This window comes from Numida meleagris, chromosome 5, assembly GCF_002078875.1.
Source record: "Numida meleagris isolate 19003 breed g44 Domestic line chromosome 5, NumMel1.0, whole genome shotgun sequence".
Classification (NCBI taxonomy): Eukaryota; Metazoa; Chordata; class Aves; order Galliformes; family Numididae; genus Numida; species Numida meleagris.
The window spans coordinates 49,525,851-49,543,723 of record NC_034413.1 but is presented as its reverse complement, the minus strand read 5'-3'; the positions used below and the strand labels follow the sequence as shown (position 1 = coordinate 49,543,723).

Sequence of the window (17,873 nt, the reverse complement as noted above, 5' to 3'; positions counted from 1 at the left end):
TTTCAAGTGATTAGGATTTGGAAAAAAAAGGCTGCAAGAACAAAACAGTAATAGTATATCAGCTGTAAGTCTTATGAAACAAGTATCAGCTTTTCTGCTTTGCAGCTAGTTTTCTAAGACATTAACTCAGATTTTTTTTTTAAAGTTCAGAAAGCATTAGTAAACATCAGTAGGAGTTTTTAACACAGACAACTAACATGGAGTGATAAAAAAATTTCAAGATGCGAACTGGACTAACACCAGCTCTTCCCTCCTCTCTAGTAGATACAAAAAGGGGAAATAAATTGTACATAAAATGCTGTGGCATCATCAGACCTGAGAAATTAAGTAATTACAACCCAATTACAACGTCTATAATATTAAAGAATAAATCTTCTATTCATAATATCTGCAGTAAGTACTCTTAAGAAGAGTCTGCCAGGCTATATAAGAAGAAAACAGGAAAAAAAGCAGTCTTACTTTTTCATCGTCATCAGAAAATGGGGCACCTCCAGGAGTCTTATTTATTGCTTGTGCCACACCAATAATCTCTCCATCACTGTTTCTTATGGGCATGCACAAAAGTGACTTTGTCTTGTATCCAGTCAACTTGTCAATCTCATCATTAAAGCGGCGATCCTTTAAGAGAAAACAAGGAAATATTAACATGCATATCATGCACCTGAGCTTCCTTTAGGTAGCAGAGTACTTTACTATACAAGACACTGAGAAAATAGTATTATTTTGCTGCTTGTGTTATCCTACTCTCTATTAGCTGTTTTTCCTCAGTTAAGATACTGAGGGAAACAGATGTCAAATTACTGTACTCAAACTACACAAGCACAAAACAAAGAAGGATGTTATGGATACCACTTAAAAATATCAGCCACAATACCAAGACCCAACCAAATCATTACAGAGCTCACTGGGAGCATACAGGCAAGTATTTGGGCAGCTCTGAAGTTCCTAAAACATAGTATACATCAGAGTATTTTTAAAATTATTCCATAGTGCTTTAACAGGAAGTTTAACAAAGCAACTCTAATCAGTGTTAATGGAAATGCAGCAACTGAATCACCATGATGAAAGTTTACCCACAAGCTTTGTGTGGCGAGTAGCTATTTAGAGAGAAATTTTGCAAGCGTGATTTCTTGTAGTCTTGTCCATTCTTGAAATTTTGCTGGCCAAGAGCTGTATCATCATCAAAAAAGGTTTTATTACAGTTACATTGAATAGGAAGAGTTTTTGGTTATTTTTAATGCATGACTTCATATGATTTTGTATCCACTTGTATCTAAGTTTCAGGACTGTGTTAACGCAAAATTAAAAGATTTTTGAACTATGTTAATTAATGCATATATTAAATCTCCTCAGCATGATTAAGTATCTAGTATGATCTCATCGATCATAAAGCATTCACTTCCTCAAAAAATACAGAACATGTACTACAAGCATGAGCCTTCTTACATTGCTTTCCTTTCTAATCTCACAACCAAATAAAAATGGTGATAAAATGTTAGAGTAAATATACTTCAAAGACCAACTTATCAGTAAGATTAGCAAGAATTTTAAGTGCTTTAATACTTGTAAGAAAAGTTAGAATCTACTAATTGTGAAAGAATGACAAACCACCATCTTCACAAACACAGAAATGGAAAAATGTACGTAGGGTGACAATACTGCATCTTTAGATCAAATTACATATTGTCACTTCAAAAATAAGTCCCATTACTCTATAGAATGCTTACTGAATGATATCCGAAGACTGATATCTGGTGTTAGTTATATAATTGTACATACACATACATGCTAGGCCATGCTGCCATTTCACATCTATATTTTGCAGATGCCTGTGATTTCTGTTAAGCAGATGGAAACACTTGTTAGCTCTACTTCTCTGCCTGCTACACTTGAAATTTAGTTAGTCAAATATGCCCTGCTGTGAGAATTAGTATTACACTGCAGTACAAATGTTTTTACAACAGAAATGCAAGAAAAATGTGGTTCTTTCCAAAGGGAATTGAGTATCAGAATATCTCAGTTTTACAAAGACCCCTCATACCAATATATTTCTCAAGATATAGCTTGCTGAAGAGGAAACTCTGTGTACATCGTTTGGATGTGCAGTTTAAGCTTCCACTACAGAATCCACACAGCTGGTTACCACTGAAAAAAGATTACCATATATACAAACAAAAGTGCTAAAAGATGTATTTTACATTTTTCATACAAATTCCAATGCTTACCAGATGAGTAAGAGAAACTTACAGCACTTTTGATAATTAAACAGTTTTTCTTAAGTATATTAACATTTGAAGTTACGAAAAGCTCAGAGCATTATTCAAATCTTAGCTGAAAAATAACTTTCAGTTTAGACAGATTGATCAAAGCTAAGAGAAACTGATTTTTTTTTTTTTTAACCTGGCATTTTGCAGAAAACTATTCCACCATGAAACAGTGCAGCCTTCTTTTAGCAGTAAAGACACACTCAGTAGAGGATCACCTTTAATAACTCTACCACTGGCCAGAGAGGGAATCAGCAGCTCCATTCTTTCAGGACAAAGTTAGCATTTAGGCTGCCTGCAGTTGCAGCCAGTTCTGGCTCTCCCAACCTAAGGAAACTAAACTCTTCTACAAACAGAAGCAAAAGTTTTGATTTTAAAGGTTTAGACAATATTGACTGTGAAATAATATCTATGCACCTTTATGTCCTGTGATGAAAGAACAATCCTTACATCCATGCAGACCTTAAATTAAGATAAAATTTAATTCTGACAGGAAAGAGAAGTCATTACATCTTTATTGATACTAAACATTGACACATTTTCCAGACAGTCTTATTCCTACATTTATTTTCCTGTTGTGAATTGCAGATAATATAGAAATATTATTTGCCACTTCAAAAATGATGTGATTTCAGTGATCTGCACTCAATCAACACTAAGACTCACATACACATATCGGTATTTTACTCCTTTATGCAGACTTTCAGACCTCTTAACACCAATAATTAATAACAATTGTGACATTCGTATGCAAGCTATAGCACTCCTCTGCCACAGAATACCAAGCTCTTGAATCTGTTTATTATACCTTTTTTCTTATTTTAATTCTAATTTCATTAGGGTTTTTTGTTCTTCCTTAGACTTATTTCTGCCTCTTGAGTGTATTAAACATTCTTTGCTTCCAAGAAGAGTAAATTACTAATATGCAGTCTTTGATAAGACAATGAGATTCCCTTGAAATGTTTGTGTCTAACAGTTTCCTTAGGAAAACCAGAACCCCCATAACAAATGGTGCTTAATAAGGGCATCAGGGGCATAGGCCGGCCTGATCTTGTGATCTTTCCACGTGCTTCTGTGCACTTTGATATCAACTTCATTAGAAGTGGAATTTTTCTGCACTGTAGAGCATCCTGCCTAGAAAGACATAAGAGGACTGGGACAAGAATTTCAGGAGATTTATTCATGCTTATCTGAAGGTTTCTTATTTAGCAAAGCTCATTTTAATGGGTATTTAAATTTAAATTTAATTTACAATCTGTCAATAAATCAGGAAACGACACTGCTAGAAGCTTCTCCTTACTTCTAACTTCCATAACCAAAATAAATTATTATGCTGTATTTATCCACCTTTACCACATCTATGGACCTTACTCTTCAAAATAAGGAAGTATTCATGTTCCATTCTACATTTAAGATTAAGAACTAATTACTTGTCAGCTTAGGTCCAGGCATGTGCAGGGAGAAAAGGGTATCTGATACCCTTTACAGAAAGGGCACAAAAACTCCACACATAGAAAGTAATCCACTACATAATTGGACTCCCCCCATCAATTACCACTTAAACTTAGAAGTAATCTCCTTTGGCAGTACAACACGAGAAAACATTTTATTGCCCATGACATTAATGTTTTAATTCTTCTGTAAAAATTACCATTGACTCACTAGCCATCACTATCAGAACAAGCCTGCCAGCCGTAGTCAGCCTCCTGGGATACTAAGTTTATTTTTAATAACACAGAAAGCAATGTAAGGTCCCTATTTTCTGACTATATACGCCACAGAAGAGAAAACCTTGCCTTCACAACAGGCCTTAAGATAAATATACAGTTAAAGCACAGTCTGAACTGCAGTGGATGATGTAATGCAAGACAGAGGCTTCTGAACCTGTACAAAATGGCATCTCTACAGTACAGCCACCAGTACTGCAAACAGATCTGACAAAGGTATCAGTCTTGTATTCCTTAGTGGACTATGGAGAACAGTAGGCAAAGAATGGACTAGCAATCTGGAATTAATTGCTGCTATAACACATCACCTTTCATGTGAATTCATGAAGTTTCCTGTTTGTGTTCCTTGTTGTGATCTCTACAGGGGAAGAAGGAAGGCACAGGGATCCTGGAGCAATCAGTCAGCCTCAGTCCCAGATAGGTAGCAACCCACCCAAGTGGTTTTGTCATCTGAGAGCAGATTACCCTCTTATGTGATACCCTTCTGTAAGAGGCAGTCCAGTTCTCTAGCATATTTGGAACAGTGAATAAGAGGAGTATAGAAAAACTTACACATTTATTTGGGAAAAGGAAGAGATTAAGGCAAGCCTAATTAAGAACCCAGTAAAAGATAAAAGTAATCAAGATGCAAGGTGAAAATTTGTCTCTAACTTCCTGTTGAAATGCAGGCAGGAATTTCCTTTTAGTGACACTGGCAAAAAGCTATGAGGAAGGAGACATAAGCAAATGAAACACTATTTCTGCCAGCATTAATATTGCTGAGATATGCAATACATATGAGAGGTAAATGACTGGATGACCTGCATTATGTACCAAACCTTCCTTTTCACAAACCCATCCTTCCTCCTAGTTTTCTTTCATCATTTATTACATCTTCATGGGATGCACATGGTAGGACCTAGCTGAGAGGTTTAGCTGAATTTAACAGCATCAATAAAAACTCAATATCCAAGTGTGAACTGTGAAGGCTGAGGAGCTGGAACAAAATTTACATCCACCTCTACTTACAGGGTAGTGACCTTGGGCAAGGAGGCCTGTTAGGAGCTGATAGCAAAGATGCTAAATCAGAGAGAAGAACTCTGTTAGACTGCAAGCATTTTGTGATACAAACTATTATCCCATTTGTTAGAACAGCCTGTGGCACAACAGGGTCCTCACCTGCACTGGGCTCCTGGCTGCTAGGGAATATCAACATTGATGCTACAAATGCAGTATTCTCTTTTAGGTTTCTTTTTATGAAGAAGAGTTATTCAGTAATTAGGGACAGACTAGATATAAAATATACGTAATTTTAAAAGGAAGTTCACTATAATTGCAACTGTACCAGCAATATTTTCATGCAAGAACGCCCAGGAATTATGAAGTCAAGACTTCTACTGACTGTTAAAAGCACTACTAAAACAAACAAAAAACCCATTGTTTTTACTGCTCTGCTTCTATGTAATGAGATTGCTATATGCCAGAAACATTTCAAATGTAATGACTTCAGCACTTTGAACTTGAATTTCAGAACTGCCAATGAAGAGTGGTTATTCAGGAGGATAAACCTCATTTTGTCTGAAGCTGTTTATTGATTGTAAATTCTTCTTAGGGGAAAATATTGCTCTGTAAAATGTGATAGTCACTAAAAGAGAGCAAGATTGATTCATCACTTCAAGTGCTGGTATTTCAACTGCTGGAGCAGTAACACTATAGTCTCAGTTCTTTTTGTACATATTTAAAGATTTTCAGTAATGAAGAAAAATATTTTCAAGCTTAAACTCTGTAAAAGGAAAAACTGGGGTACAGAGTTAAATTCTGTAATCCTAATCTTATCATAATCTCAATTTTCATTAAGAATCATTAAATTTCTCGTTCCGGTAATTGTGAGAACAACATTAAGAGGGTTGACTAAAAGTTGGGAACATAACTACCAGAAATACTAGAGCCTTGATCAGAAGTTGTGAGCAGCAAAAAAAAAAAAAAAAAAAAAGTGATCCATGACCTAGTATATTTAAATTCACTTTTCTAGATCCCTGCCCTTCATTGTTTCAGCTGAAAGGACAGAATACTGACCATGCCCACAAGCTGTACGTCAGGTCCTCTAATGACCTCTGTATTCATAAGATTAGTTTAATTTTGACTATGAGAGCAATAAAGGTACTGGATAAGGACTGAAAAAAGTTAATTAGGTGTACTATTGATAGGATTGGAAGTGGAAAATGAGAAATCTTAGGGCCTAATCCTCTTGGAGACCAGTAGCAAATTAACCGTGGATCTGCAGTCACTAAATAACAATCTGACCATTATGAAAATGGAACAGCTATACACCTTAAGTTACACTTATCAGGAGTCTACAGAAACAAAATTCATACTGAATATGAAGAAGAGGTAAAATCTCATTAGAAGTCACGAATTCTATCACTCACTGAAATAATCTAGATATTCCATAATGATTCCCAACTTCAGAAAATCTTGAAAAACATTAAGATGCACTCCTTCACAGAAGGCCACAGAGGATCTCCAAAACTCCCATGAAACACTCTTGTCCTCATTTTTAATCTAACAAGATCTCCCCCTCACTCCCTAGACAATTAAAGAAATTAAACAGATTAAGGTGATAATGAAGACAATTTCTGAACAATTAGAATTCAGGTTTGATTTTCAGTTTAAGTAGGTGGTTCGCAAGTTGTTAGCAAAGGTACAGCTACTCTAAACACAGCCCTTAGAACTTGAAAAAGAAAACCTGTTTTCTATATCCTTCCCAAAGCTAGTACTTCCATTAATTGTGCTATCAGAATGATTTTAAAATCAAAGTATGCTCCTAAAACAACTTAGCTCAGAATCAAATGATGTAACGCAGGATGAAACCTTTCCGAATATACTTGCAGCAATGAGATGTCCATAAGACACTGTCTTTATAGACTCCAGAGTCTATGAACAAAATGTCTAACTGTAGTGAAATAAACTAAATGACACAACAGAAGTTGACAACAACAAGCAAAAGCTATATTTGAAAATGCTACTTTTTAAAATTATACAAAACAGAAAAATACAAGAGGTACTCACGGTGGGCCAGGCCTGTTCACTATTTAGTTTTTCCTTAGAAATGGCTCAAAAACAAAATAAAAACCTTGAATTTTCTCTGAATATCCTGTATTTAAACTACTGATTCACAATTAGCTACTTGCACCAAAATTGATATAAGAGAAAGATATTTGATAGCATTGTTAACCTAAGTACTATTGTACTGCTGTACTGCATAGGATAGAAAAATTTGATTTAAGGTTTTCTTTTTTTTTTTTTTTTTAACCTTACAGGAAGCTGAGATGCAAGAGCATTGACATTGAAAGACTTAGTAGATTTCTTAATCATGCTTCCTATGAGTATAGAATAATACATAAGCTTTTATAGAAAAAGAGCAATCCAAAAGACAGCATATTGTCCAGACTCAAAGCATAATTTAAAAAAAGCCAAAATACAAATTAAAAGAAATTGAAGGCATCTGTTCTAGATATTCCTCTCTAAAAAAAAAGTTAAAAAACCCACATACAGTACGAGTTACATTGTGCATGAACAAGGAGCAGAAATAAAGCAATGAGCCACAACAGCAGATATGAGCAAAGCCTTGTAGAAAAACTTGCACACAAAGTCCAAACCAGTAAACCAATCTCTTAAGCATCTTCAATGTAAGGATTGTTGCAACCATTCCTGTCAACTTCTGCAAAATCTCTGAAAGCCCCAGAGACAAAAGGCAGCAGGAGAACAAAGTAGCACCATTCTCCAGCACCTAAAACCTAATTCTTCCAATAAGCACAGTTATCTAGTGACAATCAGTGACAGCAATATTTCTTATAAGATAAAATGAATTAAACAGATAAAGCACAGAACAGCTCAGCCAACTCCATTTCTTTACTCCCATAGCAATTCTGAAGAGCAGGGAACACTGACACTTAAAATTATTAACTTCCAGATTTAAAACCAAGTCCATATATACTTTGAGCTAAAAAAAAAAAAAAAAAAAAGAGATAACTTGCTGACTTTAAGGGGGGGGAAGTGATAATCAAATGATAATGTTTATGTTTTGGTTTTAAATGCATCAGCCGTTTAGGGTTTTACTTTATTTAGTTGAGATGCATTATATTACCTGTCCTATTTTAACCACTGTTACATTAATCCGTTAAACAATGGACATAACAGTGCATGTTGTCTACTTATGTAAGCAATGGAATAGAATAGTATTGAAAATTATTTTTCCTCTAAAGAATTAGAAGCACTAACAAGTTTTTAGGCATGAATATCAAGCTAGTAATAATAATCACATTTCATACATCATACTCAGAGCTGATCAACAGCAGGATTGAGATCCCCCTGCAGGACAACACTCCCCAGATCATTACAAAATGGTTTTGTTGTTCTTCCTTCAAAACAAAAAGTAGAGTGCTGATATCAGTACAGTAAATTAAATTGTAGTCCAGTTGTTTACAGCAGCTTCTGTGCATTTCTATCCTGCTCATGTATTCATCAAAGAAAACAAAGAATTGCTTTTTCTGCTATTTTTAAATATTTAGAGATCATACTCACCACTGTTTGCCCCATCACGGTGGCCCTGGGCCCTTCAGTAGTGGGCACACAGAAGCCCTCCTGGGAACCAGCCACAAATATCCTCCCATGTTCCCATTTCATGCCAAACTCACTTTCAACCACTTCTTAATGCTGTTCTCTAAACTCAGAGTTCATTTGTTTTTTTGTTTTTTTTAAAGCCATGCAATGTTTTATTTAAAGTTATATATTTGATACTTCCCTGAGAAAAAACAACCCCACAAAACTCCTGCATCCCTCAGTAGAAGTTTACCTATGGGTTAACCTTGCTCCTGCAAGTGATTACTCATGTGAGCAACAGGTGGCTTCAAATGCTACAGAAGTATAAGGCCATTGAATAATAAATTTAAAATGTTACTGCGATAAACCAGTAGTTATTAATCTTAGCAATTCTGATTTTTGAAAGGTGCACTTTGGACACATTAAACCCAGATTGCATACAGTTGTTATCCTGCAAACACACTCCGCTGAATCATTAGCTCAAGCTGTTTATTTCATAGTTAGTCAATAGGGTTGTTGTAGGAAAGTAAAACAAAATATCTTGTGTAATCATGTATGTGTACTTTTTTCCTTTGAATTCTGCTATTCTATAGAAAAAGAACACAACAACATGGGATCATAAATAACTAAAAGTAACATCCAATTGTTTTGGAAAATTTAAAACCAATCAAACAGACCAAAAGATCCTTTACCAAGCAAATCTAAGGCTTCATTCAGTCTCGTAATTGGATTTCTGCTAAAATTAGAATTGCACGTTTAGGTCCTTCATTCTCACAGTCACTGAAATAGTCTAATCAAATATGTAATTGAACTATATTATGCTACACTGTCACAATGCAGCGTGCCACATAAGTGGAAAATATTTCCCTTCTGTCCTTGAAGTTTATTATATTAAAAAAATCTAAATTATATTCCTTCCTAACACCTTGATATTATCTTCCAGACCATCTTTTTAACTATGCTCATACATAAAATGAATAGACACATACATGAAAGCCACATCCAAGCACTAAATATATAGCAGATGTTCACTTCTCTAAGTATGTATAGATTTACATGAGCGCAGTGGAAGCCAGATCTGTCTAGCAGAGATTTTCAGTGGAGTCAGCTAACTAAGCATAAAGTACTGATTTCAATTTGTCTTTCAGACTTAAAGCTTCCTATTGCTCTCACTGGCCAAACTGGCAGAATTCTCACAAGGTGTGAAGCAATATATATATATATTTTTTGCACTTGACTAGCAGTACTGACTTATCTTCTAAACTCTCTTTTCATTCAATTATTTTCATTTATTTTAGAAGTGTTTTCCATTTAATACTTAGCTTCTCTATATCCTCATATTTAGTTCTTATTTGACCCCAATTCTTCTACTGATGTTTTACCTTCTCATTTTGGACATGGTCATATATATGTATTTTTTTTATGTGCAAGCAATTCCACAGCATAGTAAGAACATGAAAATTATAGGAGAAAAGGGGGAAAAAATGTCTGAAATGCGTAAGTGAACTATATTAATGGAAAAAAAAATTAAATCTACTTTTTCCTTTGGCTGATGTTCTTGCTCACTGGTTCTAAAAAACAGGTAAGACCTGCAATGAAGTAACCTAGACACAACAACATCAGGAAAGGAAGAAAGCTATAAAAACCTCTTATGTCTTTAAATATCACGTGAACTGTATCATATATAACACCACAGCATAAAGGTGAGGCTTTTAACTGCTTCAACTACATTTCTACATACTCAAGTGTTTGAGTATTTTAAACTTAAGATTCCTACGTCTATATAAGAGAATCCCAAATCTTCACACTGAATAAAGGGCAGCAGCTCTGAATTAAGTGATGGCAAACATAGCCTCACCTGTGCCATCAATTTCACCAGGGAGAGCAGGATGAATACTCCTTACCCTTTCACAAGCCTGGATTTTTCCAGTTAAGCAGAGCCAGGTGAAGCCCACCAGCAGAGATATCACACACAGCTGGGGCAGACAAGTAGAATCAGGTTAATTTGCAGCATGGAATACAAAATGGCAGCTCTTTCAAGAGTAGGGATTCCAGCAATGCCTACTCTCCTACCCCCCAACAAATGTTAACTTCTCTCCAGTAAAACAGAAAACTAACACCCAAACACAAAAAAACCCACACTGAAGAAATCCTGAACCTGCTTCTACTCAAGACTGCAAACTTCACCTAGACAAAAAGGACATCATAGCAGAACAGAGTGCAGAGAGCCACAGACAGAATAACCTGGATTGCTGTCCTCTCTGTATCTTATCAGTACCACTACTTCACCACTTGTAAGATTTGTATCCAGTAACCCACAAATCCTTTTGTAGCTATTAGTTTCCAGAAAATATTTCTAAAAAAAAAAAAAAGAAAAAACAATATAGTGAAGCCTGTACTGGGTGTCCATGCAAGCTACCTGAGGCAGAAGTAAAGCAAGATGCAAGCACCTCTGCTCCTTTAAATCACCACAGACTCAGAACAGTTAAGAGATGCAAGCGTTCCTCTTTTTTTTTTCTCCCCTAGAGCCTCCCTAATTTCATTTTCCACCATAAAAACCCGTAAGGAAAGGATAAACCAGATCAAAAGGCTTTGGACCACAAAGCATGCCATCTTAGTTCTTCACTATCAAGGCAGCACCAGGGAGCTCAGAGCCTCCTCTCCTCACAGCCGCCTGGGGAGTTACAGGCCAGGGAGGGTCCACTTTCCTGCCCACAACATGAAGAAGTTCTACCAGTAGCTGCAGGTTAAAAAAAAAAAGCTGAAATTGTTTGTTTCTTCAGATAGACAGGCTAGCAAACTGATAAACTAGCAAAGTCTGACAGTTCAATAAGAGAGAACTTCACAAGGGAACAGGAAAACTAGCCCAGGGGTCTGCTGTGGGAAGGAGATGCGAAAAGCCAGCCCTGACCACCACAGCTTTTTTGCAGCCAAAGGTTGGGATGGTGAATACCTGTTCCATCAAGATGACTAAGAAAAGAGACTAAACATCTTTTCATAAGGAAAAAGATCAAACCAAACCTACTAACCTACTGATGGCCTGAAGTCCTCCACACTAGGCTTGCTTAGGAACCTGTGTTCATCACCTCACATTAACAACAGAACCTACTTCAGCACTGACAACAAATGCCATACCCCATTGCTGATAATTACCCAGTAACAGCAAATTATCCCCAAACTCCTTACCCCTGAGCAGGGCTGGACTTCACACTCAGCTTTCCTGCAAACAGGACCCACCTAGCACCCTTCTCCAGCTAACAAATCAGGCACAGCCAGGTACTAGGTAGCATGACATGATGGCCTGAACGGTAGCAGCTGTCCACTGTGGCCTGGCCTGTGACGTAACATGGCTTGTTCTCTCATGGTAAACCTGCAGCTTTCCATCAGCAATATGGTGTGTTGCACAGCCCAGGAAGGCCCCAAGATGTTTTACATTTCAGTCAGAAACTGCTCCCTGAGAAGCAGGCTCCTGGGCAGAGGCAGCAACAGGAGGTGCAGGGGCACGAGTGCCCTGTGTGGGCCGTAACTGTGCCTCCCTGCTTCCTCGGCTCTCTGCCACACACAGTGTGAGGTTGCTTTCCAGGGACTCACAACTTTAACTGTTTTGAAATGTTGTCTGACAGACTGGTGTGCTCTTTCCTGGAGAGCACATTAGAGCAATTTAGTTCTTTACTGTTGCAATTATCTCTTGTGTTCCCCATAGTGCTTTCTAGTCATGTTTAATGCATGGCAAAAGTTGTTCTAACGCATTTTTTCCTGTATTACACGGAACTTTTTTCTTTTTTTGTTAAATTATTGCTTATTTCTGCTTGTCCTGTTTCATGCCATCAAGAGGAGCAACCTCTGTCTGTGCTGAGAGCCAGCACAGAGATACATGCAGGAGTTGCTGGTGCCAATAGCTCTGGTGCAGCTGAACAAGGCAGCTCTTAAATGCTTCCTACCCACAGGACAGACCTCCTAGGACCTGGGGGTTTTAACGCTGCAACTGCTCTTTAAAATGGAAACAGACACACTGTTAATACTGATGGTAATGAGCAGTTACCCCACGAAATAAAATGTGGATCCCATCTGTTCATTACTGGCTACGTCAACAGGCCTTCCCCTGGAAGGGGAACCTTTTCCTCTTTGTGTCTGCAGGAGTAGTACTTCACTTGGCTTAAACGTGACAGAGTCCAGAGCAAGGAGGTATTAAGGTCATTCATTTTGTTCGGTTTTAATTCCAGTAAGGTAGTTTAATATTCTTTTTAAAGACTTGAGATGTCCCAAAAAATCATTTCTGATCATCTTTTACTGCCCTTTCTCCAGCTTCCAAGAACTCATGACTTAGCATAACTCCTTTTCATATTTCTCCTCACTTTTCTCCTTGCTTTATTAAAACATCAATCTGGTGAGCCATTTTATCTCTAAGGCTATTTTTTAAATTCCAAATTTAACATAAGATGTACAGAAAACTTTTTTTCAGCTGACACTGGCAAATGGCCAAACAGATTTTTTCCAATACCTTCTGATGTATGTTTGCTATTCTGAAGAGCAAGATTTTTTCAGTAGTCAGAAGGATGTGGGATGCTATTAAATTAAATCCAAACTTTTGTGCATCTTAACCTATAGCAATAACTAAGTATTCCTTGTGATTTAAAATTTTGTTATTTAAATGCTGCTCCAAAAGATGGAACAAAATAGAAATGATCAGGAATCTCAGAGGATGTCATAGAAGATCTGTAAGAAGAAGGGATTACATGAAAAATCCATTGCTTTAAATAGTGAGGGAAAAAAAGTAAAATTTTTAAAGGACTCATAAGATCTCTGGATAAAGATTTAATAGCACCTCTGCCTACTAACAACATATTTAATATGTTTCATACTGAACTGCAAAAACTACATCTATGTTTTGTTAAAGGGAGTCTCAAAGGACACTTAAGTCCTTCTTCCCTTGCTAATATGAACTGATTCTTCGAACACACTTGCTCAAGACTTACTGGATTATTTGCATAGTAAGGAGTCAATAAAGCTTCACAGAATTAATACAGGAAAAGGACCCAAGGCCATATTTTAAAACCTAAAGTTATTAGTAGTCCAACTTACCCATCAACAGGATTACTTCCAGGATAAAGTGTTTAAAACTGACTCCAAACTACAAAGAAAGCATCTATCTCCACTCCTGTTCTGAAAAATTCTTTAGAACTCTTAAAAATTAAATCACATATTTTACAAACGTTTATACAGTTATAAAACTCCACTTTAATCACACGACAATGTAGTCAATAAAACTTTTAATGTCGTGAATGAATTCTGCACCTTTTGACTCAGTTATATAGCATTCATCTAAACCTTTCCATAAATACGTCAAATTCTCTGATGCAGTGAACCTCCAGTGTTTGTTCAGTCACTTACTTCATACTGAGTTTATAAATCAAATTACTGTGAGATATCCATAGTTGTTGCTTATTATTAAAAAGGCTATGATTCAGTCCTCAATACGTCACACTGATTGCAAACTTTATAAACTATTCTCATTGAATTAATTCAGACTGTTTACATTAGCAGGATTTGAAAATCTGGCAGTAATAATGACCTGCATTGTGGAAGAGCCCTAGTCTATTATTTGTATCATCGTTTTAGCATTTTTTTCATTTAGAAAAATAATTGTGTAATTAAAATCTTACACTCTCTCTGAAAATGACAGCGCAAGTCATTTACAAACTTCCTAAACCTCTTGGCCCCTCTGCAGGAACATGAGACTGCCAGCACGAAGCATATTACAGCACATGACAGACAAGATTTAAACATGTGCTGGTCACACTAAGGTCCCATTAATGCCAGTATTAGCTAATGATACTCTGTGTACAAGCAGGCAACCCCATCCATATTAGTTGACAGGACTTACAGTCATTTTAGCTCATATTTGATCAGGCTGTGAGAAAATAAAGATGGTTGCATGATCATAAAATAAATTTCCCAATATTGAAAATGAGATAACTAATGATGTGGAAGTATTTTTACCTCTTTATAAATAAGTTTGCTAATTTAAAAAGAAGCAAAAAGCCCTTACATTAACCTAGAGGTGCTAATACAATGAAAGGCCTTTCCTTACCAAATGAGTAGCATCACTGTAAACATTCTCTTCAATGGACAAAATGGTGCTGCCCTCTCACCTCTTTTTCTCCAACTTAAGCTGTCAGCCTGACAAAGTTTCCTGGTGGTGCTATGTGTTTTTAACCTGATGGTTGATTAAACGCTTCCATCACCAGTGGTAATGCTGACAAAAATCGTATTATTGCATTTGTTAATTTTTAAAGAGCGATATTGCAAGTACCACAATGACCTCAGATAGAACAGCTGTCACTTCTTTGTGCACGTGTATCTGGCCCTCCTTAGGGCTCTTTATCCTATTAAGTTAGAAAGGTCTCCTTTTAGTGATGCACAATGGATATATACCTCCCAGGTAAAACAGAGAACTGCATTAAGTTGGAAACATAACAGAAAGCAGATCCCTCTTTTATTATCAAGCAAAACATTCATTACAGCTACAACGTCTAAAGTTTCTGTTGCACTAGAATTAATCAGAAGTAACTCCACAGAAAGCAGTGTAGTTGCAATTAATGTAATTACAGGATAAACTTAGTTCAGAACTTTCCCTTCTGAGGTACAATAAACTGTTGAAAGTAGCTGAGCTTTTTCACAGGGAGTGAACAAACACTTGAGAAAAAAAATAACGCTGTCCCTTAGAACCAGGAAAACACCTGCCTTCCCAGTGGCATTCTCACCTCCAAAAGAAGAGGCGTTCGGAGCTAGCGGGAGCTAAAAGAAGGGACCAATTTCTTTTCCAGCCAAACTCAGATATTCTCAATCTGCTTATTCACTTGAGACTATTGAGAATATCTTCTGCTTGACCCCAAACAGCATATATTTTGGGAGGAGTACAGTTTTAGAAAGCAAAGTTATTAAAAAACAGTAATATATTGTAAGAGAAAGCAGATAATGGGCATAAAGGAAAGAAGAAAGGAAGAAAACAAGCTTAGATTTTTACAAAGGTTATCCAATAAACAGTCATTTTAGGCTGAATATTACAGTCTTTTTACCAAGCTCTGTTCTTTTCCATTGAACTCTGTGGGCTGCAAACCTCTCTTAATGTGTACCTGTTTGGAGCTCAGTATTTTTCACTGGTTGACAAAAGTATAAATATTCAGCCCCAAATACATTTAGCCTAGCTTTTCTGTATTTCAAACAAAAATTCCCAATCTTATTTTTCTAAGTTTCTTCTTTGGGTGGTTTGTTACACAGCATCAAGCACCATCTTTTTTTTTTTTTTTTGTTAACACTGCTTTTTGTTATTATTTTAGAGAAAAAAAATAGACATTGGACAATGGTTATTACCAGAATTCTTGAAGACATACATCTCTCACCTTTCTAAAACTTTCCAAGACCCTCGGTTAGAGAATGCGTAGTTCTCTGGTTTTTAATTTTCTAAAGACTCTGGCACTGCTGACAGTGCCTCATGCTCGTACATATCAGAATCAACCCCCAGGACTGTGGGAGAGGGTGGTAAACCCGGAGCCAGCAAAGTGAATACACCACTTCACACTAACACGCTCGGGACTTCTGTCCACGCTGAAGTCTGAGCATTTTTGCCCTGAAACCAGGACTACATTTTCGCGATTCAAACCGAAGCTTCTATAAAACGTGGGGAAACTCCTTGCAAGAGAATAACGGGAATGGATAAAACGCTCCGAGGAAAGGGTCTGCAAACGCATGCCACGCGATCAGAGTGGGCACAAAGAAAGGTGGAAGGAAATACACGCTTCTTTGAAGGCAGGGAGATTATGTCAGCAGCGGGCAGGCAGGGAACACTACGTGAGATTTAAGATGATTACTGGGACTGTCACGAGCATCTCTTTAAACTTTTCTTCAGCGAATTCCAAAACACTTTCGGGAAACGCACGGAGCCACTCAGCACACCCGAGAAACCCGGCGGCACAGCTGCAGTGCTTCACCGCCAGCCGAGCCCCGCTGCCCCCCCCCGGGGTGCCTTTCTCGAGACCCCCGTCCCATCCTCGGGAGGGCCACCCGGGGTGCGCCCAGGGGGAGGCAGGGGCGGAGGTGGCCGGCGGAGCCCCGCGCCGAGGGAGCCGGGGGCGGCGGAGCGCCGGGTTCCGCCCGGCTCCTACCTGGTAGGCGTCGGGGATGTTGACCGTCTCTCCGTGCTCCGCCACGTAGCCGATGATGCCCTTGCCCCAGGGCACCTGCACCTCGCTGCTGTTCTCGGTGGAGCCGCAGGGCAGCAGCGGGGTGCCGGCGTGCACGTCGAAGAACTTGGAGACCAGGCTCTTCTTGCCGGCGGCCGCCCCCTCCACGAGGAAGAGCGAGCCCCGGTCGGCGTCCACCATGAGGCAGACGAAGATGAGGATCTTGTAGCTGAGGCTGGTGAGGTCCAGGTCGTTGGAGATGTCCTTGACCAGCTCCAGGAAGAACTGCCGTTCGTTATGCTCCTTGAGGTAGCGCTTGTAGTCCAGGGCCGGGGGCGGGTACTGGGGCAGGCTGACGCGGGACTCCAGCAGGGCGCTGAGAATGTGCGCGGTGGTGGGGGGCAAGGAGCTGGCCTTCCGCAGCAGCGCCCGCCGCCTCACGCTGCTCAGCGGCTCCTGCGCCCGGGCGTGCACGTGCTCGTCGTAGGTGAGGTTGACGTGGATGGCCTTGGAGCGGGCGAAGCTCTTCCGCAGCTCTTTCTGGGAGGCCCTCCGCTGCAGCCCCCCGGCGCCGGGCCCGCCCGCGCTGCCCCAACCTCCGACGACCCGCCGCTCCTCCGACGGTCCGCCGGCGGGCGCCTTGGGTAGCGAGTTTCTCCTCTTCAGCCACCTCTCCACCAGCTCCGGGTGCCTGTCCAGGAAACTTTCCACCGCCGCCACGTCGAGGCCGCCGTCGGCCGCCATGGTACGGGCAGCGGGGGCGTTTCAGGCCATGCCCCGACGGGAGCCGCCGCTGTCCCGCGGCCGAGCCGGGCCGCCCCTCCTCGTCCCCCCGCTGTCCCCGAGCCCTCCTTCTCCTGCCACCCACTCTTTATTATTACTATCCGCCTTATTCCAGGTGTTCTTTCCGCCGCCCGCCTCCCTCTCCTCCTCTGCTCCTCGGTCCCGGGCTGCCGCCGCGCCTCTGGAGATGCTCGGGCAAACCCCTCCCGCCCGGCGCTGTCAGCGCTGGCGGCGGCGGCTGCGTAACCCAGGCGGCGGCCCACTGAGCGAGGGGGGAGGCGGGGAGGGAGGGGGCCACTGAGCGAGGGGGGAGGCGGGGAGGGAGGGGAGGGCGG

At 39.5% G+C, this 17,873-nt stretch overlaps 1 protein-coding gene across 1 annotated transcript in view; it reads right to left on the bottom strand.

Annotated features, from left to right (window-relative positions):
* PDE11A (phosphodiesterase 11A) overlaps nucleotides 1–17,812 on the bottom strand; it is a 129,528-nt gene extending 111,716 nt beyond the window's left edge. Inside the window, exons 1-2 of the mRNA XM_021399741.1 lie at nucleotides 16,738–17,812; nucleotides 460–618 (exon numbers count right to left, since the gene is read on the bottom strand). Coding sequence (XP_021255416.1) covers nucleotides 460–618; nucleotides 16,738–17,499 — 921 coding nt within the window. The 5' untranslated portion in view covers nucleotides 17,500–17,812. The remainder of the gene's footprint in view (nucleotides 1–459; nucleotides 619–16,737) is intronic.